The 24,760-nt window shown below is 50.0% G+C and overlaps 1 protein-coding gene across 1 annotated transcript in view; it reads right to left on the reverse strand.

The window, feature by feature from the left end:
• The window catches only part of IBTK (inhibitor of Bruton tyrosine kinase), a 1,971,965-nt gene that overhangs the window by 1,694,838 nt on the left and 252,367 nt on the right, over positions 1-24,760 (reverse strand). Inside the window, exon 5 of the mRNA XM_069606314.1 lies at positions 10,129-10,239. Within this exon, the coding sequence (XP_069462415.1) occupies positions 10,129-10,239 (111 nt within the window). The remainder of the gene's footprint in view (positions 1-10,128; positions 10,240-24,760) is intronic.

Here is a 24,760-nt window from a genome sequence, read left to right on the forward strand (position 1 = left end):
TTTCAAATGCCATGTTGGTCGGCCGGGCTTATCGCTCCCATGGAGTGAAGGTCACTTCGTTTCATGTTGCTTGTGGGGAGTTCACACTGACGCGTATTGTACAGTATGTTTTTGATTTGTGGCTTTCCTTCACAAAAACCAAAGTTACCCTACAGGCTCCAAACAAATTTCAATTGTGGTGCGACCTTGGAAGAAAGGTAGAATTCGCCAAGGATTGAAGGTGGGGGGATGTGTGTAATACCCGCAAAAATGATAAGGTTCACTGTTTTAAAACTGGACAAAGGAACATGTAATTTCATTCTATGAAAACCGTTGATCTGAGCGGACACACTGCGTTACGCCAAGAGAATGGAAATATCAAATATAATGTAAGTTTGACTGAAGACGAGTTTATAGAATAACGGGTAAAGGTTTCATTGTCTGACCGGTATTGCTTGCTTACATTGTTAGGGGTTGCTGGTCAGGCATATTGTGACAACACGCAAAGATAACCTGTATGCAAGCTATTGATATTTAAACCACTTCGTCCCATGGCATATAAGTATGTGCTATCAACGTTGTATTATTGGATGAGCCGGGTGCAGAACATTTTCCAAGGGGACTTGGTTCGCTTGTCGAAATTTGATGTTGCCAGTCCCGTTACATTTGTAAAAAAGGTAGCGGACGACCCTCTCTAGAAAGAACATGGCATGATAAGCTGTTGTGTTTTTTTCACACGTTGAGTGTCCGCAGCCATCGCCTTTTGCTCCATATACCTTTCACAGATGGGAAATAACCGTCTGCGTATTTGTCTTTATCTCGCGCACATGGGCAGTCCAGCACCAAAATGCTATGGCAATTCCCTTCTGAACTACAGTACCTACAGCAACCCCATAGACTTGTTTCAGCCTGGTTGTGCCTCATCGGTGAGGTGGAGCTGTGCCTCTCTGAGCACAGTGAGCATGGAGTCCACATCTGGGTTCCACCAACCCCAAGTTCGTTGCCAATATTCCGTTATAATGCCGTCTATGTGTTGTTCAAATTTTTCCGTCAGCTTCCGCATCCCATTGGGAGCAAAACATACTCCACAGCACTAACCTCACAAGCACATTGTAGACTCCAACTTTCCCTGATGTTTTCTGTGGGTTTCCATTGTTTCTGGTTTGTGCTCATTATTAGGTTTCACCCGGTGCAGAATTATGGGTAAATGTATACATTTCAATTAAGAACGGCTACTGAAATATATTTTTATTATGTTTTCTACACAACTACATTCTTCCTTTCTGCAAATGTCATCGTTTCCAGATACTGAGTGATGGTGTCTTCAGCCGGCAGTGGCAGATATGCCTAAACAGATGGTTTTCAATTACGCTGATGTGGACGATCGCCCGGGACCGATATGCCCCTTAGGCGCTACCAGCAACAAGGAGCAACATTTAATTGTTTACAGTGGTCTAGAAAGAAGCTGATGCCGAAGCCTTGCGATTCATGGTGTGTGGAATGCGCTTCTTCTACTGAAAGGAACACTGTATGCCTCATGATAATCAAACATGATAATCAAAAATTAGCAGATGTTCTCAGAGCGTTTTTTGTGAAATAAAAGCACATTATAAATTGCAGTGTTGGTGTTTCTATTCAGATTTGGGAAGCGCTGTGCTGAGAGAGGATGTGTGTGTTTATATTTCAGGGTCTGCATCAACTGACGTTTATACGTAGGTGATGACTGGGCGCGTTTGGCTACACCCAGCCCTCCCTGGCAATAGTAATGTGGAAGTGTTTATCTTTAAGGTATATGGAGCCCAGTCATAAAGCTAAGTGGAACCTACCTGGACATATTTACTTATACTAAATGTTCTGTTTTCCTCATACTTCATTCCTCCGCTGAACAGTTTTAACAACCTTGAAAGGGAAAATTAGCATTGCATCTGAACTGCTCTCTTTGATGGCTCTTTTCTTGGTGTCCGACTAGTCTTCTCTTTATCCAAGGCCAAATCCCCTTGCTCTCAGGACTTCTTGGCCACATATACTTAGTCTCTCTTCTTTACCTCACGCACAAGCTTTGCCTTTCTTGTTTGTCTACGTGCACAGTTACTTCTTTATCTTGTCACTTTCTTAACTTTTACTTTATCTCTTTTTTTGTCATCACGTCCAATGTCATTCCTTCCATTCTACATGACAATTACTGAGAGGGCAATATATTGGTCAGAAAAGTAAATGCTAAGGAACAAGTTACTTACCTGTAAGTGTTGTTCTCCAGCATGGGGTCTGGCATGGATTCACATGCTCATGAATACAAGAATACATAGCAGTACACACATGCACAACCACGGGAGGTGGCAAGGCTCAACATTAAGCATCTCTTACCTCCTCACCAGGCTCACCTTCAAGCAAACAGGTTGCCAGCACTGCCTGGCCGACTCTGGACTCCTCCCTTGAATCCCGGTCGACGCAGTAAAATCTCGTGAAGGTGTGCGTCGACCTCCAGGTAGCAGCCCTGTAGATGTCCAGCAGGAGCACACCAGAAAAGAACGCCGTGGTAGCAGCAATCACTCTGGTTGAATGGGATCTCGGACGGCCGGGCAACGGTCGGTTTGCCAACCGGTAACAGTGCATGATGCAGCCGGAGAGCCATCTGGAAATGGAAGCCTTCGAGAGGGCCTTCCCTTGGTTCACAGGTCCAAAGTTTACAAACGGCTGTGATGTCTTCCGAAGACTCTTCTTGCGGTCCACGTAGAACTTCAGCTCTAGCCACATCCAGCGAGTGCAAAGTCCTCTCAGCCGGCGACGAAGGCGATGGGAAGAAAACAGGTAACACCAATGGCTCGTTGAGATAGAAGTCCGAAGGCACCTTGGGCATGAAGGAGGGGTGTGTCCTCAGCACTACCCTCGTCTCGTGGAATGTCAGGTATGGAGGTTTACAGGAGAGGGCCTGGATCTCTCCCACTCGTCGTGCGGAGGTGATGGCCACAAGAAACGCTGTCTTCCACGACAGGAACTTCAACGGTGCCGAAAGCAGAGGCTCGAATGGCGGCCCCATGAGCCTGGTCAGCACTACGTTGAGCTCCCACGCCGGGCCCGGAGCCTTCACTGGCGGGAACGATCGGAACAGTCCATTCATGAACTCCTTCACCAGGCGATGAGACCACAGAGATGACCGCCCCAGAGTTCTGGTGTAGCAGGAGATAGCCATACTTGCCAACATTCTGAGGCCCATAAGAGGGAGATTTCACGAGAGAATTCGGGAGACATTAATTTCCCCATAGGCATACATTGGGGCTAAAATTATTTTAGGCTAGAGAACGTGAAAAATAGAAATATTTCTCAGTTCAAAATCGGGAGTCTCCCGCCTAAATCGGGAGAGTTGGCATGTCTGGATAGCTGCCAGATGGATCTTGATGGAGGCATGTGCCAGCCCCGCCTTGGCCAGCGACAGCAAGTACGGCAGCACTTGAGGGGCCATAATCCGCAGAGGGTTAATCTTCTGTGCACGGCACCAGACAGAGAACTTCTTCCATTTGTGTCCATAGCACTTGAGAGTCGAGGACGCCCTGGCCTTTGCAAGCACCTCCTTGCAGTCTGTCGGGATATCGCAGCCTCCGAACTCTAGTGCTGCAGGAGCCAAGCCTGCAGGTTCAGCGATCCTGGGTCATGATGGAAGATGGCGCCTCCTTCCCTGGCGAGATGATCCGCGTCCGTCAGTAGTTTGACCGGGGTGGGCGTTGACATGACCAGAAGATCTGGGAACCAGATCTGCCTCGGCCACGCCGGTGCGACGAGGATCATCCTGCACCGGGACCGTCTTGAGTTGACTGATGAGTTGCAGCAGCAACGGCAACAGGGGGGAAACGCATACAGGAACAGGCCGTCACAGGGGAATGAGAAGGCATCACCCATGCTCCCCGGCTGGGGAAACCTGCTGGCGAACCTCCAGCACTTGGCGTTTGTCACTGTCGCAAATAGGTCGACCTGGGGATTGCCTCATCGTCGGAATAGGAGATCCACTTGATCCTGCCGAAGTTCCCACTCGTGGCACGAGCGCAGCTCCCTGCTGAGAGTTGGCGATTGTGTTCTTTATTCCTGCCAGATGGAAGGGCACCAGGAACATCCATTGGGCAACGGCCCAGTGCCACAGATCCTGCGCTTCCTTGGACAGGGCTGGGGATCTGGTGCCCCCCCTGTCATGATGCCTACCTCCAAGGAGCCAGGTCCGACCCAGCAACCCCAGAGGCAGGCATCATTTCCCCCAGGGAAGTGCCAGCGGGCCCAAGCTGGGGCCCTTTGGACACAGTCCTGGCGCCTTAGGCGCCAGGCTCATGTTGGACCCCTGTCCTGGCGCCTTAGGCGCCAGGCTCATAAAGCTAGACATGTGTTCAAGTGTTTTAAGGTGCACTTACCTGATGCAGACCATGCTGCTACATCCAGGCCCTCTTAAGGCCTGAATGGAACTACTTTACCTGTGGACCTACTTTCCCCTGGGTGTGGTCGGGGAAGGATACATACCTGATCGGTGGAAGGATACATACCTGGAACTTCTTCCAAAGCTATTTAAACCACGCCTGATCAGCAACTCATGCTTCGCGTTGTTCTGCTCCTCGCAGCTGGACGCTCACCGTGTCAGCTCCTGCATCTGGACTTCAGCCACGCCTGTCAGCATCCTGGGTCACCTGCTAAGAGAGAATTGGAGAGAAAGAAGACCTTACCTGCTAAAGCTGCATCATGGAGACTTCACACCGACGATCCTGAAAGGGAAGACATCATTTTAAAAGCATTTCGCTTCGATCGCTGCATTTCACTCACCTTTCCTGGGCACCTCCATCTTCAGCAGCGATCATCCGGATCCGCAGCCACTTCCCAGAGCCTAGAGAGAAAAAGACAAGAACACAAGGTGAGAGAAGGAAGGGAATAGGAAAAGCTCAGTTTCCTTCTAAGACTTACCTGTTGGGTCATTCCCATTTCATTTCGGGTCCTGCCGCTTCCTGGCATTCCGGACCCCGGCCCCTATGGGGAAAAAAGACAAAGACATTGAATGAGCGAATGCAAAGACATTACCCGAACGCTCATCCAGAATTTACCTGTCATTTACTGGAACTGCACGTTTCACTTCGGGTCGGCGCCATATCTCCGGCATTCCGAACCCCGGCCCCTAAGGGGGAAAAAAGACATAAGCGATTAGCGCTTGCTGCAATAAGACAATGAACATTATTATAAGGCTTGAACTTTTGAACTTGCTACAGAACTCTTACAGTGCCTTACCTGAATAGTCAAGCTTATTTGAACTCCCATCAAACCTCAATCCAGTGAAGTAACTGGGTTTCAACGCGCCCCTGCATCAGAAGCAGGATGGAGAACTCATCCTTCCAGACCCTAACGTGAGACTTCACGGGGAATCGAGGAAGGGTATCGTGGAGGGCTGGAAGGGAGTGGGAGGCTTGAGCATTATTCTGTCAGTAGGTAATACTCCCTTTTCACGCACAGGGGAATATTCCTGCGAGCCAGTGAGTCCATCTTCAGAGTCCTGCGCTTCACCATAGAAGAAGCATCAGCACTCAAAGCCAGACCTGCGCCTCCGTGGGAATCAGGTGAGCGTGACACCCCCTGCTTCCTGATGTAGAACATCGTGGTGGTGTTGTCGGTGAAGACCCTTACCACCTTGCCCTTGAGGGATGGAAAGAACGACCTGAGGGCCCAGAACCGGCTCGGAGCTCCAGGATGTTGATGTTAGTGACCTCTCCTCCGGGAGCCAAAGGCCTCTTGCGTGGAGATCTCCGGTGTGCGCTCCCCATCCTTCCAGGGAGGCGTCAGTCGTCAGTTTCCTGATGTGCCGGGGTCTGGAAGTCCATGCCAGCCGCTAGATGCGCGCGGGTGCCCCACCACCGGATCGCTTGGCGGAAAGTCTTGCTGAGTGAGATCCTGTCTTGGAAGCTGCCCGCCGCTTGCATCCAATGGGCGTCGAGGAACTCCTGCAGTGTCGCATCCGCAACCTGCATAGGCGCACGAGGTAGATGCACGAGGACATCATGCCGAGTAGGGACTTGATGGACCTCACCCTGGCCACGTCCATGGTCAACAGCCATTGTACCTTGCCCAGGATGGCCTTTGTCAATTCCTCCGACGGCGAAGCCAATCGCGCCACTGTGTCGAGTCTGGCTCCCAGGAACAGGGCGTCTTGCGACGGTACCAAGTGGGATTTCGCAAAGTTGATCGAGAATCCCAGATCCGTGAGCAGTTGGACGGTCTTCGCTGTGTGATCAACGGCGAGTTCCCTTGACTTTGCCCGGATGAGCCAATCGTCCAGGTAGGGGTAAACATGGATCCCTTCAGGCGCAGCCGCGCCACCACTGGTACCAGGCACTTGGTGAAGACCCTGGACGCCGACTTCAATCCGAAGGGAAGGACCTCGAACTGATAGTGTTGCCCTTGGACCACGAATCGTAGGAACTTTTAATGTCCTTTGAGAATGGGGATGTGGAAGTAAGCATCCTCAAGTCCAGTGACGATAGGAAGTCACCTTCCTCCAGCTGTCCCAGCACGTGCTGGAGGGTGACCATCCAGAATTTCTGGGACTTGATGTATTTGTTTAGACGCAGGATGGGTCGCCAACCGCCGGTCTTCTTTCGGACGAGGAAGTACCGCAAATACACTCCGGAGCCCCGGAGCCTCTTCGGGACGAGTTCCATCACGCCCTTTTTCAGCATTGCTCGTACCTCCAGAAGTAGCTGTGGGATGTGGTTTTCCTTCCTGGCCACAGGTGGTAGATGGGGAGACTTTCTTTGGAATTCCAGAGTGTGCCCGTGGACCAGCGCATCCAGCACCCAACGATAGGTGGAGATGGACTCCCACACGATGACGAATTTCGCCAGCCGGCCTCCCACCAGGGTGCTTCGGTGGGGGCCCGATGCTGCGGCCGGTTCAATCTTGCTTCGCCGAGGCCTTGTCCTCCTTGGCGACGACAACGTCCTCCTGCCTTGCTGCGGCCTCTGTAGGCCTCCTGCGACGATGAACGGGCCGCTTGGCGGTACGACGAGGAACCGCCACCAAATCCTTTGGAGGCACCTTGAGACTTGCCTCCAGAGGTCCGATAAGGCCGCCGCCATTGTTGGAGAGAACCCAAAGCCCGGGCTGTCTCGGTGTCCGCCTTGATGGCCTGCAGTGACTCGTCCACTGCCTTGCCGAACAGGTTGGTCCTCTGAAAGGGCATTTATCAAGCACCCTGGTCTACACTTCCTGACGGAAATCGGTGGCCTTAAGCTAACCACGCCGGCGAAGGCAAATGCTGTTGCCCATCTGGCGAAAGCCGGTGTCGGCGATGTCCGTGGCCACCGTGATGGCGTGGTCCGAAGCCACATCGCCTTCCTGCAGGATTTCAAGGGCTTCTGCCCACTCGTCGTCTCGGAGGAAGTCCAGGAGGGGAGCAATCTTGAACCAGAGCTCCCCGTCGTAGCGCGCCACGATCGCGAGGGCGTTGGCTGCTTTGATGGTCGTCACCGCCGACTAGATGACTTGTCGCCCCATGGTGTCCAGCTTCTTCCCCCTCGCCATCCGGTGGGGAAGTGAAGTTGATCCCATCGCCCCTGTCGATTTCTTCTTGGCCACTGCAGAGACCACTGAATCCGGGGACGGCTGAGCTCTGAGGCACATCGGGGCGTTATCTGGACCCCGGTACTTCTTCTCATACCTGTCCCTCTTCGCAGGAGCTGTGGACGGGTTCTTGAGTAGCGACAGTCCTTCGTCCCAGATGTCGTCTAGTAATGGTACTGAGAGGACAGTCTTCCTCTTGGCCTCCCGTCACTGGTAGAGGAAACCCTCCTTCTGTTCTTCGGGACAAAGTTGGAAGAGCTCAGAAGCCCTGGCGATCATGGCGTGGAAAGAGCCAATTTCGTCAGGAGGGGAGGCCCGGGCAGGAGGTGATGGGAGATCCGTCCCGTCGTCACCACCATCGTTGTCCGTCCCCATCGTCACCATCTCCGTTCCAGTCTCATCCCTCGGTGGAGGGGAAGGAGGTGAAGGCTGGAAAGGAGGGGGAGGATGGATTCGCCTCCACTTGTTTGGTGGGCTTCCCGACGGTCCAGGCGCCGCTGGATCGTCCGCTGGGGTGAAGGGCAACCTGGTCCTCATCTCCATACACAGGGCCTGGATAGCCATCAAGATTGCTCCTGAGTTGTCCTGTGGCATAGGCACCGGTTGCGACAACGGGGGAGTAGGGTCCTCCGTCTCCTCCACGGTCCGCGGCTCCTCGTCCGCTCCACAGTCGCTTTCTACATCCGCCTCGTCGGGATCCCTCCCCTAGGACCAGACTTCCTCGAACCTCTTGTCCAGGATCTTTGCAACGCCAGCCAGCTCATCTTCAGAGGTGGCATCTGTGTCCGTTATGGCTACCATTCCCCCCCCCCCATCTTTCTCCACCCGGGGTTTCACGGGGGTCTTATCGATAGGCTGAAAAGAGGATTCCTTCCGGGGTGGCAGGGACCCTCTAGGCCCGGAAGTCGTCTCCACTGGGGTAGCCTCCACAGGCTTTGCCAGGTCCACCACATCTCCTTCGATCGAGGCCTTAGCTGGGTGAATCAGGGCCTTCGCGACTTTGGGTGTGCTTGAGGCCTTCACCTTGAAAGGAGCGTCGCTGCCTCGCTCCCCCTCGGCTGCCGCCATCGGGATCGACCAGGGCTTCTCCCGAAGCTTACCCGGGTTCTCTGACTTCCTCTTCACCGAGCCAGAGCATTGGCTCGTGGTTGATGGCGTTGGTGACATCGCGCCCCGCCTGGCAGCCAAGGAGCCCGAACCATCGACACCCGGTGCCCGCGGGCTCGCAGTGCTTTGCCTTTTGTTGGGCCCCCGTCGCCGGAGCGCCCTCAAAGGTCTTAGAAGACCGCTCAGACTTCCTCTTCTCACCTGCTGCTGGGCTTCTCCCCTCCAGCCAGTTGGTGAGTCGGGTACGACAATCCCTCATTGTCCGCTCGGACATGTTCTTACAAAACGCACAGTCCTTCTCCACGTGAGATTTGTCGTTGTGAAGGCAGTAGAGGCACCGAGAGTGCTCATCTTCCTTGAAGACATTCTGTAATCCGCATCCATGGCAGCTCCAGGTGTTGTGTTTCCTTTCTCCTGGGCATTGTCCATGCGGGGTAGATCTCTAAGATCTTCTAGAATCCTCCAAGAAGCAAAAACTCGGTGAGAATTCTCCCTTGTGGGGCGTAGAAAATTCCGAGACGGGTCCCCGTTGATCGGAAGTAAAATCAGTGGTGCTTGAGGCTCGATTGATCGAAAAAAATAAGAGCAAACTCTTCGAAAAATCGCAAAATGCAGTAAAAGCTCGAGAGCTATAGCACGAGGACTCCCAACACTTGAACGTGCGGTAAAAATCTGAAGATGGCTGCCAGAGGAGGGGCTTAGGTAGAGGGCAGTCATTGGCTGGGGGCAGTACGACCCAGAGACCAGTGATTGGTTACTAGTAGAAAGACAGTTCAGAAACAAAACTGAAACTGATTTTTTCTTTACTGAGGATTCCCAGCCTGACGACTGGGAATATTCACGAGCATGTGAATCCATGCCAGACCCCATGCTGGAGAAATACAATAGTTAGATTATTTTTCTGAGGTGGTAGTTCAGTGTAAAAGAACGTTGAAGTTTTCAGCAATGCTAGACTTTTCAATGTAGTAGTAAACTCCTTCATGCTTGAGCTTTTAGTTGTTACTAAACAATCATCAAATATCACACTGTTCAATATGTGATTGGAGGTAGTATGACCCATTTCTGTGATGGACCAGGAAAAACTGAAAAATGAGTACAATGTTTGTGCTACTTGTCCTGTGGGCTGGTACAGCAAAGGTAGTCTAGTTTGAACTTTGTTAAAGTACCCCAATTGTGCAGTGTCTGCTACAAGGTGTATTTCTGCCTTTATGGGCCAGTTCCTGGCCTTTAGGTCTCCACCTGTACTTATTTGCATTTCCCAACAGTAAGTTAGTGACATGGATTACATTTTCTAGTGCTCTGAATGGTTGAGAACTGCAAGACCTCAAGTAGGGGACTTTCTAACATATCATTAAACTTTTGGGAGTCGTTTTATACACCGCAGTATACATTACTGACAAAACATTAATATGTTGAACAAAGGACTAAAACATTGCAAACAATAACCGCAAACAACATGTTTACCAAGTATGTTTGTTCATCTCCATGTCCAAGTCGTCCACCCTGGCCATGCCCGCAGGTGTAGATCTGTCCTTTCTGGGTCAGAAAAACAGAATGGAATTTGCAAAGCACTACCTGTAGAATAAAAGCAAAGAAAGTAAACTTTATGTCAAAATGGTTCCAACACCGATAAATAACCCTTACAGAGGACATTTCTGGCCAAACACATTTTTTGATTCTACATGTTTTCAAAGACCAATTTAAAAGCCTGTTTTTTACTCCTGCACTTTTGGTCGTCATGAATTCGACCAATCATTTAATTATTCATTTTAAATGAGGGTTCAAACCAAACCTCCCCAAGCCCTCGCCCCTAACCACACATACATGTATATGTATACGTAATTGGTCAATTTCAACAAAAGTGCACAAACAAAATGCAAACCTTTACATAGCAGTCTATGAAAACAATTATGACAATTTTTGCATTTCAATTGCAGCCTATCCCTTGGCTTAAACAAATTAGGTACGGTTAGCACAATCCTAAAAACACTACCAGTAACGTGTGCTACATCAAATACATTTTATGTAAATTAAAAACGTCTCTAGAATAAAACCTCACACAATCAGAATCTCAAACATCCAGAAAATTGCAGGTTTAGTTCACCAATATCAACCGGTCAATACTCATCATATGTGTCAGGAGAAATATAACTACTAATAATTAGTGCCATATTTAATTAAATATACCACCCAACATCAGCGACATACAGAAGGCACAGGTTGACCTCCAGTTCATCTCTAACTATTGGTACAATAGCTAGCAGTCCGCATATAGGAGAAACGTTACCTGGAGGGACACACCACATACACATTACAAAAGAAATGTAGTACACCATTGACCAAAAGCTTTCCATCAAACCTTAATCACCAAGAAGGACCAAACAAACTGGCTTCAGCTAACTCTCCTGCACATAACAATCATTTCTTCCGCCTGTCTAGTTTAAGGACCACCATCCAAGCATTAGTACTACCAATTCTGGATGGAGGAAATGCAATCGCCTTAGGTGCCACCAGTTTAGTCCTCGGGCTACTCGGTGCAACATGCCACTGCCAGACTGATCACCAGCATCATGAAATACAATCACACTCTTGCATTTTGAAAAAGTTTCCCTTAAAGCAGTTGCCAACCAAGATCACCTTTAGAACAGCCTGTTTTATATTTAAAGTTATAGCAACTGAGGAACCACCTTGTCCATTTATTTCCAGTGGCCAGCACAATTCCAGAGTCAGCAACGTCCCAATATTGGAAACCAAGAGTTGCACGTTCATCAATCATTCTCGAGGATCGATTAGATCTGGGTGTCATCCACTCTGCTGGGCCAAGTTCAGAAAATGGACGTACGTCCCATCAATATATCGGATCAGGCACCCATAACAATAGATATATAACAGGAATTAGAAGGCTAAGGGATGTGGTTTTGGAAACTTTCGAATCATTTACTGGGGAGACCGGGTCATATGTAATGACATACAGGGTAAAATTGGGGAATATTTTGAAATAAATAAGAAACCTGGAATACAGGAAAGGATAGTGTGGGATGTGTTCAAAGGGGCCATGAGGGGCGAGTTAATCGCAAAGAAAGCCCTACGAGAAAAACAACTGGCCTCAATACAAGAAGCTTTAGAGGTACGTCTGAAGGGGGTTATGAGTAGAATGGAAACTAACTGGGGAGCATCATTAAGGAAGGAATATGGGCTTATCAAGGGACAACTAGAGTTGTTGCAGACTACGCATGCAGTGAAGATATAGGAGATACATTACTCACTGTAATCGTATTTCTGATGCTTGTATCTACTTAGATTCACATGCTGTGCATAGGCCGACATCTATTGGAAGCTGCGGAGTATTACAGTTTGTTTTTTGAAACTCAAAAATGGGCGTCGACACAGGGCGTGCCAGTAATACTATCCCTAGTGGGACGTCCACTGCACCCATGATCCCTCACACGTGTAGGACCCTCAAATTGTATTTTTTTTGACAAGAGGTAGCATGAGGAGTGGCGCGAGTACAGATTATCCAAGCAGATAGAAGGAAGATAAGACTACAAGCATCCATGCGCCTTCTCTCAGAGGGGAGGAAGGGTAGGTCGCATGTGAATCTCAGCAGATACAAGCATCAGAAATACGATTACGGAGAGTAATGTAGCTCTTCTGAGGCTTGTGGAATCTGCTTAGATCACATGCTGTGCATAGATTAGCGAGCAGTATTAGAAGAAGGAAGTGGGATGTGAGAAGGGACCTGAGCAAACAGAGGTCTTAGAATCGCTTGTCCCACTTGGGTATCTGTCTTGGAATGAGTGTCAATGCAGTAGTGCGGAGTAAGTGTGAATAGAGCTCCAAGTAGCTGCTTTGCAAATGGTGTCAAGGGGTACATTTGCAATGAAAGCCAGAGTGGCCCCAATGCCTCTTGTAGAGTGGGCTCTAGGCGTAAAAGGCAATGTTTTTTCAGAAAGGGAGTAACACAGTTGGATACAATTTACAATCCACTTAGAGATGGCACCTTTAGAGACGCGATCTCCCACTTTTCCTGTAGCTACGGAGATAAACAGTTGATCTGTTTTCCTTAGCGGTCTGGTCTTAACATAGTAGAGGACCGCTCTTCGCACATCTAGAGTGTGTAGTTTCACCTCAGCAGAGCTCTTGGGTTCTTGTAAGAAAGCCGGGAGCTCAATGGACTGGTTAACGTGGAATTTAGAAATAAACTTAGGCGAGAACCTAGGGTGTGTACGTAGAACCAGTTTATCCTTATGAACAGTAAAGAAAGGATCCTGCACTGACAGAGCCTGAATTTCACAGACTCTTCTTATGGATGTAATGGCTACTAAGAAGGCAGTTTTATAGGTCAGGTGTTTGAGACTGGCTTTATGCATGGGTTCAAATGATGGGCCCATGAGCTTAGCAAGCACCACATTAAGGTCCCAACCCGGTGGTGGGTTAGAGAGTGGAACGTGGAGTCTCTTTACCCCTTCCATGAAGGCCTTCACCACTGGTACTTTCCACCACGAAACCTTGCTGTGGGAAGTGGTGTAGGCAGATATAGTTGCCAGATATACCTTCAGTGAGTTGAAAACAAGGCCTGCGTCCAGCAGGTGGAGCATGTAGGTGACAATATTGGAAGGAGTACAATCAACTGGGTTGAATTGCTTATTCTGGCACCAGACAACAAAGCTTTTCCATTTATCAAAGTAACAGTACCTTGTGTTCGCTTTCCTAGATTCCTTTAGGATATCCATACATCTCTGTGGTAAATTGAGCTGTCCAAACTCTATGACCTCAGGAGCCATGCTGCCAGGTTCATTGAGTTGGGTTGTGGGTGTACCGTTTGTCCTTGGTGCTGGGACAGTAGGTTGTGCCAGCACGGGAGTCTGATGGGTTCGCACACGGCTAGTCTGCGTAGGTGTGGGAACCACGGTTGCCTCGCCCACATGGGAGCAACTAGGATGAGCGTCGTCGATTCCCTGTGCATCTTGTTGACCACCTTCCTCATAAGGGGGGGGTTGGTGGAAAAGCAGAGGCAAACATCCCTGACCAATCTATCCATAGGGCGTTCCCCTTGGAGTCTGGCTGTGGGAACCTGGATGCGAATCCTGGACATTGTTTGCTTGTGGCGAATAGGTCTGTAGTGGGGAAACCCCACTGTGAGAAGATGTCTTGTACGACTTCTCTGTTTAGCGACCACTCGTGTTCTAGTTCTCTGCTCAAGGCGTCTGCTAGAGAATTGAGATCCCCTGGAACATGTTGCGATGACAGGTAAATGTTCCGTCTGAGTGCCCATATCCAAATTCTCTGGGCAAGCTTGGACAGATTTGGCGAACGAGTCCCTCCCTGCTTGTTTAGGTAGAACATCGCAGTTGTGCTGTCTGTTAGGATCTGCACTGACAGGTTTAACAGGTGGGGCTCGAACGCTTGAAGCGTTCTGAATACTGCCAGAAGCTCTAGCAGATTGATATGATTCTTGGCCACTGAGTGAGACACGAGACCCTGTGCTGTTTAGTGAAGGAGGTGTGCTCCCCACCCTGATAGGGATGCGTCTGTAGTGACTACAGCTTGAACCTCTGGATCGTAAAAGGCTTTCCCCTTTGACAGGTTCTCTCTTGTCCACCAGTGAAGACTTTGTACTAGTGTTGGCGAAACGACCACTAGATCGTCCCACTGACCACTTGCCTGAGACCACTGTTTCGTCAACCATTCTTGCATGGGACGCATGCGCAGGCGCACATGGGGGACCAGGTAAATACATGACGCCATCATGCCTAGCAAACGCATCGCTTTGCATACCGTTATCTGGCGACCGGACTGATATTGAGGAATCTGCAGTAGTATGTTCCGAATTCTTTCCTCTGATGGAAAGGCCAACCCCTCTTGAGTGTTTAGTACAGCTCCTAGGAACTGTTACGAGGTGCTTGGCACCAGGCTTGATTTTTTTCTCGTTTATGGAGAAACCCAATTCGAAGAGGAGGTCGATCGTTCTTTAAATGTTTGAACTGCAAATTGCTGGGGTCTCCCCCGTGATGAGCCAGTCGTCCAGGTAAGGGTTCACTGGGATTGCCTCCCTGCGTAGGTGTGCTGCCACCACCGTCAGAACCTTGGTGAATACCCTTGGAGCCGAGGCTATACTGAAGGGCAGCACCTTGAACTGGTAGTGCTGACTGTCCACCTTGAAGCGCAAGAATCTTCTGTGCGCTGGGAACATGGAAATATGAAAATAGACATCTTTCATGTCCAGTGTTGCCATGTAATCCCCCCTTTTTAGGAGGGGGATTACCTCTTGGAGAGTAGTCATGCAAAATGTTAGGGGCTTGACATACTTGTTTGCAAGGCGTAAGTCTAAGACTGGGCACATTGTTAGATCTTCTTTTGGCACAAGGAAGTAAGTTGAATAAATACTCTTGTTTACCTGTTTGCCCGGGACAAGTTCGATCGCGTCCTTTTCTATAAGATTGACGATCTCCTTGAGGAGGATCTTCTGGTGGTCTAAGGAATGTACCTTTTGTCGCGGAGGGTGGTTTCGGGGACGCTCGAGCAGTTCTATGCAGTAACCTGCGGACACTGTGGACAGCACCCATCTGTCTGATGTGATCCCTTCCCAAGCTTGGGTGAAGTTGGTAATGCGTCCCCCTACTGGAGATGCGTAGGAATGGACCCTGATCTCGACGTCACTGCTTTGCGGGAGGCGTGCTGCCTCTGCTGGGGCTGCCTCTACCCTTACCAGGACCCCTTTTGTTACCCCTGTTGTAACTCTGGGTAGACTGCTGGTTATTACCCCATGGTGTGCCCTGCCCCTGAGAATAGTTGGAGCCTCTGAGAATTTTGGCCGCGTGGGCGACGAAAATTGCCATTCCCCGTTACGCTCACCTGGCTCCCACAGAGGCGTCGATCTGAACTGGACAGCTGCGGTCTCCACCAATGTGACGCATAGGGCCGAGATGACGGACTGGACTGGCCCACCTAGCTTCGTTTGCTTGGCCCGTAGGAATATTCTTCTGCAAATGGAGAAAGGGGATTAACCACCCGTGGAGTTGAGCGTAAATCCCCCCAACCCCGCTGTTCTCCCCACAGATCACCTTTGATGTCCCCTCTTATAGTCTCACCTGATGATTTGAAAAGATGATCTCTCCATCCTGCATTGAGCGCAGGGGCGCGTGATAACCAGTTGCTTCACTGGCTCGAAGGAATTGGCGAGTGCCAGAACAATATTGACTCCGAAAAGTATGTAGTTCGTAAGAGTTCACATGTCTGACTATCACTCTTGTCCGATTCCTTGCAGTTTGCAGCTTGACCCCAGCGAAGAGTTCCTCGTGGTAGCTGACGAAGTTCAGGTAAGGATTTGGCTTATCCTACACAGTTCAATAAAATAAGGCCAGAATGTAACCTGTTGCTTGCTCCCTTATTCAGATGTGGAGAGAAAATATGAAGTTCGGGGAATAATGCCTCCGGCGGTAAAATTAGGTAAATCTATTGTGGTGAGAAGAGTTCCCCTTGTTTGTCCCTTTGTCTCACGTCTCACCTTGTTGTCCTTTTGTTCCCCTTAGGGGCCGGGGTACGGCGAGGATGCAATGGAGACTGCGACGACCCGTGAAGAGGAATAGTACCCCCAGCAGTAATCAGGTAAGTCTATGGGGGTAGTTACTATTGCCTCTGTTTATTCCCTTGGCTCATCTTTGCTGTTCTTGTGTTCCCCTTAGGTGCCAGAGTGCGGCGGGAACGCGCAGAAGGATGCGGTGGATCGTGAGGATGCTGCGAAGGCGGGTGAGTTCAGCGCGGTGCTGCAGCAGGCGAGGCGGCGCGCGTTAATGCTTCTTTCTTCCAGCTCGAAGGCGTGGTGGATCCGGAATTCAGGTAAGGATCGAAGGTTTTGCTCTTATTCTAACCTCTTCTCCTTCTGTTCCTCCCTTTTTCTAGGAGCTGCAGACTCGAGGCGGGCGTGGCAGAAGACTGGATGCAGGCTTGCAAACACTGAGCGTTACGCTGCTGGATGCAGAATAACGCGAAGCGTGTGCTGCTCTTCGGGCATGGTTTAAATAGCCTCCAAAGTAGTCCCAGGTAAGTATTCCTCCCCAGCTCCACCTGAGTAAAATAGTCCCTAGGTAAAATAGTCCCTTCCAAGCCTCATTTGGCTTGGAGCTCTGCAGCATGGCCTGCATCAGGTAAGCTTGCCGCATGGTCTGCATCAGGTAAGTTCTACTCTATGAGGACTGACTCTCCATATGAGCCTGGCGCCACCGCACCCAAACAGCCCCTAGCAGGGGTTTTTGGGCTTGCTCAAAATAACTTGATGCCTGCTTCCGGGGTTGCTGGACCTGGTCTGGTTCCCCGGGGGTAGGCACCATGACAGCCCCTCTTTGATTAGGGGGTTTGTTGGTCAACTGTCCCAGGGACTTTAGAGTCTCATACACATCTTTGGCATTTTTTAAAGCGTCCTCTACCGCCTTGCCAAACAGTAGATCAGGCTCCACCAGCTTGTCTATTAAGGATGCTTGTGTCTCGGGTTTAAACCCTGACTGCCTTAACCAAGCATGCCTTTTAATAACAGTGCTCTCTGCTATTAGCCTGCCGGCGTTATCCGCGGCATCAAAGGTTGCCTTAAGGATGCAACCGGACACAGCCCTCCCCTCCAACGCAACCTGTGCCAACTGGCTCTTTAAAGGTTCTGGTGCGGAGTCGATGAGTGCAGCTACTTGTTCCCACTGGTGGCAGTTGTAACTAGCCAGCAGAGTGGTGGAGTTGGCAATCCTTGCCTGGTAGGCGGAAGTGGAGGCTAACTTCCTTCCCAACCCGTAGATCTTTTTGCTCTCCTTGTCGGGGGGAGCCTCAGACGATAGGGGCATTCCCGCCCTCTTTCGGGTATTTGTGACTACCAGGGAGTCCGGATTCAGTTGCCCCCTTATATACAGCGGGTCTGACTGGGCTGCCCTGAACAACTTTTCGATCCTGGGGTTTACTGCCCTGGTGAGGTTGGGATTAAGAAGGGAAGGATCAATCCTCCTTTGTATAGATTTGAGAATAGGGATGGCCTGGGCAATGAGTCTCTTTTCTCCCACTAATTCCTCGGCAAAGTCCCTTTCCACCTGAGCTCCCTGAGTATCTATGCGGAAGTGTTCTGCCGCGGTTGGTTGTCGACTGGAGAGTCGGTAACCGGAGGTTCCTTGTCTATTGGGGTGTCTACTCTGTAGACTTCTCGGTTAACTTCGTCCTCGTCTTGGTACTCGTCATCCTCATAGTAGTCCGCCCCAGTTTGGTCATCCAACGCTGCCAATTCTGGATCCTCATCCTGTAGTGGATCCTCATTATACTGAGAGTATGGCTGTACGTAAAAAGGGTCAGAAGACCGACTTTGTGTTGGTGCCTCAACTCGAGGTTTCTTACCAGGGGGTTGCGGGTCCATAGACTCTGAGGGAGTAGCCCCATCCGGGGTATACGAGAGGAAGTGCTCTGGATTCTTGGAATAGATGTCTGCTAGGGATGACATTCTGGACATAACTCTGTCTATGTCCTCACTGGACCATTGTTTAGAGCTGGGAATTACAGTCTCTTGGGGGTGTTTCCCTGCAATCTCTTGACTGGACCTATGGGCTTGTGCAGGGGTCTTAGAATGTTTAACAGAGGACTTGGAGCTGTCCTTAGGTATCTGTGGTGTAGAAGAAGGCTGAGAAGGATTCTTTTGCTGTTATTCCCCCCTCCCCGTGAGTGGAAGAGTGCTTCCCTGGTGTTTTCACCCTCTCAGAGCTTTTCGACGTCTGGTGTCGAGATTTGGGGATAATGTCCCTCTCTTTAGAGTGAGGACGTCGGGACACGGGCGCAGGCGTCGAGTGGTCTGCTGATGCCAACTCCTGGAGTGCGGCCTGTGGATGGAGGTTGGCTTCGTCTTCGGACGATCGAACCTCCATTACTTTAGTAAGTGAGGCACTCTTGGCAACAGTCGATGGTTGCCTGGTGTCATGCAGTGATCTTGATCGAGAACGCCCAGAGGACAACGATTCGGTGGACCGTTCTCTGTGTGCCTCTTTCTGAGAACTCGACGTGCGCGTCGAGTCTCGGTTGGACTTCGAGTGTTTTATGGAAGTGGTGTGGGTAGCGCTCGTGTCGCCGGGTTTTTTCCCCATAGCTGCCCTGCTGGACAACCTTCGGAGGTCGGGGACTTGCACTTGGCTGTCTTTCGACGCCACGTTGCACTCGCCGTTCGATAGTACGGCGTCGCTGCCATCACTGAAGGCGCCCTCTGCTTCCATGGCCTCTCGTTGCTTGGCGTGGTGGGCCCAACGTTTGATCGAACGGTCCTTTAAAGTTTTAGCCTTGAACCGGCTACACGCTCTGCAATTCGCCTCGGGGTGGTCCCTCGGCAGGCAGAGGTAACAGATGGCAAGGCAGAGGTAACAGATGGCATGTCTGTCAACCCAAGGGTACTTGCGGTTGCACTTGGGGCAAAATTGGAAAGGGGTACCCTCCATACGCACCCTGTGGCAGCGGGCTAGTGTGTAGGAATATATATATGAAAAAAGTATGTACCACCCCCCACTCTCCCTACTTGTACAGGGCCGAGGCCAGAGGCCTTCCGAGGCCCAAAGTCTGTCGTGTAGTTCGACGGCAATTTTCTTCTCTGGTCCAGCGTCGAGCTTCGGTTTCCGATGACTCGGCGTGGGTATTGAAGAAAACGGGGAAATATATATTTTTTAGCAAAATTATGGCTAAAGCCAGGGAACTCCGCGGGATGCTTCCGAGAAGTATGGCAGAAAAAAACAATCCGAGGGTCCTACACATGTGAGGGATCATGGGTACAGTGGATGTCACACTAGGGATAGTATTACTGGCATGCCCTGTGTCGACGCCCATTTTCGAGTTTCAAAAAACAAACTGTAATACTCCGCAGCTTCCAACAGATGTCGGCCTATGCACAGCATGTGAATCTAAGCAGATTCCACAAGCCTCAGAAATATATATATTTTTTTTTAACTCTGTTTTTCTATTGAAGTTTTACAACAAACAACCACTTATACATGGTAGTTACACCGGTACCCTTATCCCATTCTCCGACCCACCCCAAAGGTGCATATATGAACTGGTGCAGTGTACAGTTACAAACATAGCAGAAGCAAAGCGGTATAATGAGACAGGATCAGTGACAACAATATGGCAGCGGGACATCAGCTATTACATGAGATGATTAAAATCTCTACGATGAGGTAGCAGTAAGGCATTCAATGGGGTGAGGGGGTCTGATTTAACTTCTCTCACGCCATAGTCTTATCTACAATTTCTTACCATTCATGGTACGGGGGGAGTGTGCTCCAGCCCAAGGATGTTTGATCGTAAGGGGGCCCCAGTAGTCAGTGGGTCTCATACCAGAGGGGAGAGTGGAGGAGTCGGATGATTCACAAATCTTCAACTTATTTTTTTTTTCAAAATATTTTTATTGGCATTTTAAGATTTGCATTACATCAGTGACAATTTCCCTTCCTACTGATTATCTCCGCCATTCTGCAATTTGAATACATATTCGATTATTTCCTGGAAGGAAACATCCCACAGGACAAAATAACAACATTAACTAAACATAAACTGTCTTCATGTTCAACGAATATGGAGTCTATATCGCCTTGTGTCAAGTTGGTGGCCTGTCCATGTCTCTGTAGGTGGGGGATGGGTGGGGTTGGTATTCTTTCCCTTTGTGTATCGTCACCCCCTTTTCTTTATTGTGAGCTACGCATTTCTTGCGGCTAAGCGCCACTCATCACATTACTAGGCTTCATGGGGGCATGTCGTCGGATGGTAGGAACATGTCTCTCACCACGGCTTTCCATGCCTCAAATTTAGCGTTGGTGTCCCCATCACCCCCCCCACAGTCCCAGATCCCCAGGCTTCTGTCTCTGCAGCCGTCCATCGCTCCATTTCCCTTTCCATCTCATGTATTGTGGGCCTTTTTTGGACTTCCATGACATTGCCACCTCCCTTTTTGCTAGTATGCATGCCATGTCCATCACCCGGACAATATGTTTTATTTTACTTAGCCTGGGGTATGTGCCCAGCAGACATTCCTTCATTGTCCATTCATATCGGGTTACTCCGCCCTTCTCACATGCTTGTTTAACGTTGGCCCAAAGACTGCCCACTTTTGCACACTCCCAAAACATGTGTATCAGGCCTGCTTCATCGCTAGTGCACCATGGGCAGTGTGCCTCTGCCTGCCGTTTGAAGCTTGCTACCCTTTTTGGGGTCATGTACGTTCTGTATAGCACGTTTGCCTGGATTAGCCTGTACCTGGCGTTTCTGGACACTGACTTTGGGAATTTCAGTGCTCTCTCCCACTCATTGTCTGATAACCCCTCACCAATGTCCGTCTCCCATTTGGTCCTTAACGTGGCTCCACGGGGGTTGGGCCTATCGTTTAGCTGTGCATAGATTCTCGACATCGGCCTCCACCGGTCGCTCAGGTTGTACATTTCTGTCACTAGGGGGGTCGTTGCTGGTTCCTCTGGCCAGCTGTCCCATATCTCCTTAGCCTCGTGTCTGAGTTTCTGATACCATAAGAACTGTCCCAATGGTAGACCCTCCATCTCGTGCAGTGATTCCAGATCCCTAAATTCTCCCTCCTCGTACATGTCTCCCCAAGCGTATATACCCAGTCCCTCCCATTGCCTAAGTATGTTAACCTCGGCTGGAGCCGTTCTCATGTCCGCCATTATTGGCAGATCAGGGGAGTAGGGGTTCTTCAGATGTGTGATGGTCTTGACTCTTTCCCATACCAGTCTACCCAGTTTGGCCAGTAAGGGAGCTCCTCCGACACGATCCGGGGGCGCCCATATTATCTCTTTGAGATACATGGGTTTGACAAGCTCACTCAGTAGGCCGGTTTCATTGGTGACCTCATCTGACAGCCATTTAGTGACGTGGCTCAGTTGGGCCGCCAAGTAGTACCTTTCAAAATCCGGGAGTTGTATGCCCCCCTTATCATAGGGGAGGGTTAAAATATTCAATGTCAGTTTGTGGCGTGTTTTTCCCCATATGAAGTCTCTAATCTGGGCTTCTAGCTTTCGGAAGAAGGGTGGCCTGATGTAGTGGCAGATGGTTTGGAAGAAGTATAGGTAACGTGGTAATATAATCATTTTTGCTATCGATGCCCTTCCCATCATTGAGAGCGGTAACCTTGACCAAAATTTCATTGAGTTGTGGAGCCCTTGAGATACCGCCTGTGTGTTCTGCTCGTGTGTGAGTTCAGGTGTGTGTCGGATCTTGACCCCCAAGTATTTAAACATGTCCTGCTGCCATCTTATCCCAACCTGCGGTAGGCTGTATATTTCCACCCCCCTCAAGCCTGCCGTTGGGAACAAGCAGGATTTTTGTCTGCTGAAGTGTATCCCCGAGTACCGTGCAAAGTTATCCAGCACTTCCAAAATTGTAGGGGCATTGTTTTTTGGGTCTGTTAGGTAAATTAGGACATCATCTGCATATAGTGAGATAACGTGAAACCCCCCGCCCACTCTTATTCCAGCATCCCAGAATTGTTTCCTTATATAGATTGCGATTGGCTCCAACCCCAGTATATAGAGCATGGGGGAGAGGGGACAGCCCCGTCTGGTACCTCTTTGTATTTCCCAGGCTTCCGATACCCACTTGCCCGTTTTTACTCTGGCTGTGGGATTATTATATAATATCTTGACCCAGCGCACAAATCCCTCCCCGAATCCAAACTCCCTTAGCACCTCTATCAACCACTCCCAGTAGATGGAGTCGAATGCCTTTATGACGTCCAATGACATCACTGCCATCTGTTCCTGGCCTCCCGCTGTGTGAGCTATAATGTGCTGTAGCCGTCGCAAATTGGCTGTTGTGTTGCGGCCAGGCACAAAGCCATTCTGGTCCTCGTGAACCAGACTGCCTATCACTTTGGACAATTTGTTGGCCAGGATGGTGGTCAGTATCTTACTGCCATAATTCAGCATTGCTATTGGTCTATAAGAGTCGCATTCTTCGGTTGTTTTTTGTGGTTTGGGTATTTGGACTATAAGTGTCTCCCTCATGGTCTTGGGTAAGGTTCCTGTCTCATAAGCTTCTTGAAATACCTCATGCAGTAATGGGACCAGTGTTGTCTCGTATGCTTTGTAGAACTCCGGGGGGAGCCCGTCTGTCCCTGGGGACTTGCATGTGGACAGGGCTCTAATTGCTACTGAAATGTCCTCTGGGGTGAGGGCCTCTTCCAGTGAATCGCGCTGTTGCTCGTTCAGCTTAGGAAGTCCTATCTCTTCTAGGGTGTCTTATCTCTGTCAGTGGGACTTGGGTGCCATGTGCGTATAATGTAGAGTAAAAGTCAGCAAATGTGGTGTTGATCGAGTGCTGGGTTGTTCTCGTTAGTCCCGTCTTATCTTTTATCGCGGTCACTGGGTGTTCCTCCTCATCTCTAGTGCCAGAGCTGTTAATTTCTCCCAGCCTTATTTCTTCCTCCCTTTCCTCCAGCTCCCTCCTCAGCATTTTCCTGACTCCCGCTGTCCCGGCTATAACCTCTCCCCTCGTTACCACCTTTATGGCCTCCCATACCGTGCTCCAGTGCTTCACACTACCACTGTTGTTGGTGGCATATTCTACCAGTTTATCTCCCAGCTCCTCCTTAAATATTGGGTCCGTCAGAGCCCCTGTGGGCATTCGCCATAGCGGGATGGGGGTCTAGGGCCCTTCAAAGCCCAGTGCATTAACAGGGGGGAGTGGTCCGAAATCGATCTATCCAAGTATTGTATTGATTACACCTGAGCCAGGTGCATTTTGTCTATAAACATGTAATCGATTCTCGTGTAGAGGTTGTGTGGGGAGGAATAATGTGAGTATCCTCTGTCTGTGGGATGGAGTTCCCTCCAGACATCTGCCAGGTCTAGTTGTTCCAGCAGATTGTTTAGCACCCTAGAGGTCCTGTCCGATTGCTTCTGCGGGGGCTCAGATCTATCTAGGTCCACGTCCCTCACACAGTTAAGATCCCCTCCCCATATGTACAGGCCATCCCTGTGCCCCGCCAGTTTCATCTGCAACCTAGCTAGGTATGACGGAATGCCGTGGTTTGGAAAATATGTGTTGACTATGCAGATCTCTACCTGCTCCAGCACTCCCCACAGGATCAAATACCTCCCCTCCGGGTCTACCTCAGTTCTTGTCATCTGGAAGGGCACCACAGGGTTGATCCAAGTGTACACTCCCCTAGCAAATTTGGAATATGGGGCCCCCTGTCCTTGTCCTCCCCAGTGCTCCTTAATTCATCCTTGCCTGGTCCTCCACCGAGAGATGAGTCTCTTGGAGCAGTGCGATGTCTACTTTTTTCCTGCGCAGATAAGACCTGATCCTGTTCCGGCATAGATATGACCCCAACCCTCTCAAATTCCAGGTTAGTATTCTAAGTTGCATTGCCATATTTAGGGCGCTTCGTTTCCCCCCCGCCTCCTTACCTTCCATCTTGAATGTCTAGGCCCCCCCCTCCTTATTCCTCGTTCTGCATGAAGATTGTGGTGTTGAACTGGAACTGCTGCAACAACGAATGCAGCTTAAACAAACAATTCTATGAACTGGCAGTCCGACAAACAAGCAGTTCGGACTGCGTAACTGCAAACTGCCCCCAGCAGTTACAGTGAACCTGTAGCACTCAGGGGCTCCCACGCTTTCTGAGCCTCTCCTTGCTTTCCGGCGTGGGCGGTGTGCAGGAATGTGACCTGCACGTGTCTCGTAGGGGTGGGCCATTGGCCTGTTTGCCATTGACTTGGTCGTGTGTGGTGTCTTGCTCCTCTGCCCAGTATTGCTATCCGGGTATTACGGTCATAGTTGCCGGTTGATCAACCCATTCATGCCTCATGTGCAAGATCAGCGGTCTATATTGTCGGTTGTTGCTTCTTGCTACATCTGTTATTCAGCTTGTCACGGTTTTTCGCCATCGTCCGCTAAGTTATTGTGTTCAAGCCACATATTTGCCGCGGCCGGAGTTTCCAAGAAAATTGCTTTCCCTTTATAGAGGACCTTGAGGCGAGAGGGGTAAAGCAACATATATTTGAGGTTAAGTTTGCGCAGCCTCGCCTTAATCGGTATAAATGAGTTCCTGGCGTATTGTACTGCAGGGGTGTAATCCGGG

Source organism: Ambystoma mexicanum, chromosome 4p (assembly GCF_040938575.1).
Source record: "Ambystoma mexicanum isolate Mex_15411 chromosome 4p, UKY_AmexF1_1, whole genome shotgun sequence".
NCBI lineage: Eukaryota > Metazoa > Chordata > Amphibia > Caudata > Ambystomatidae > Ambystoma > Ambystoma mexicanum.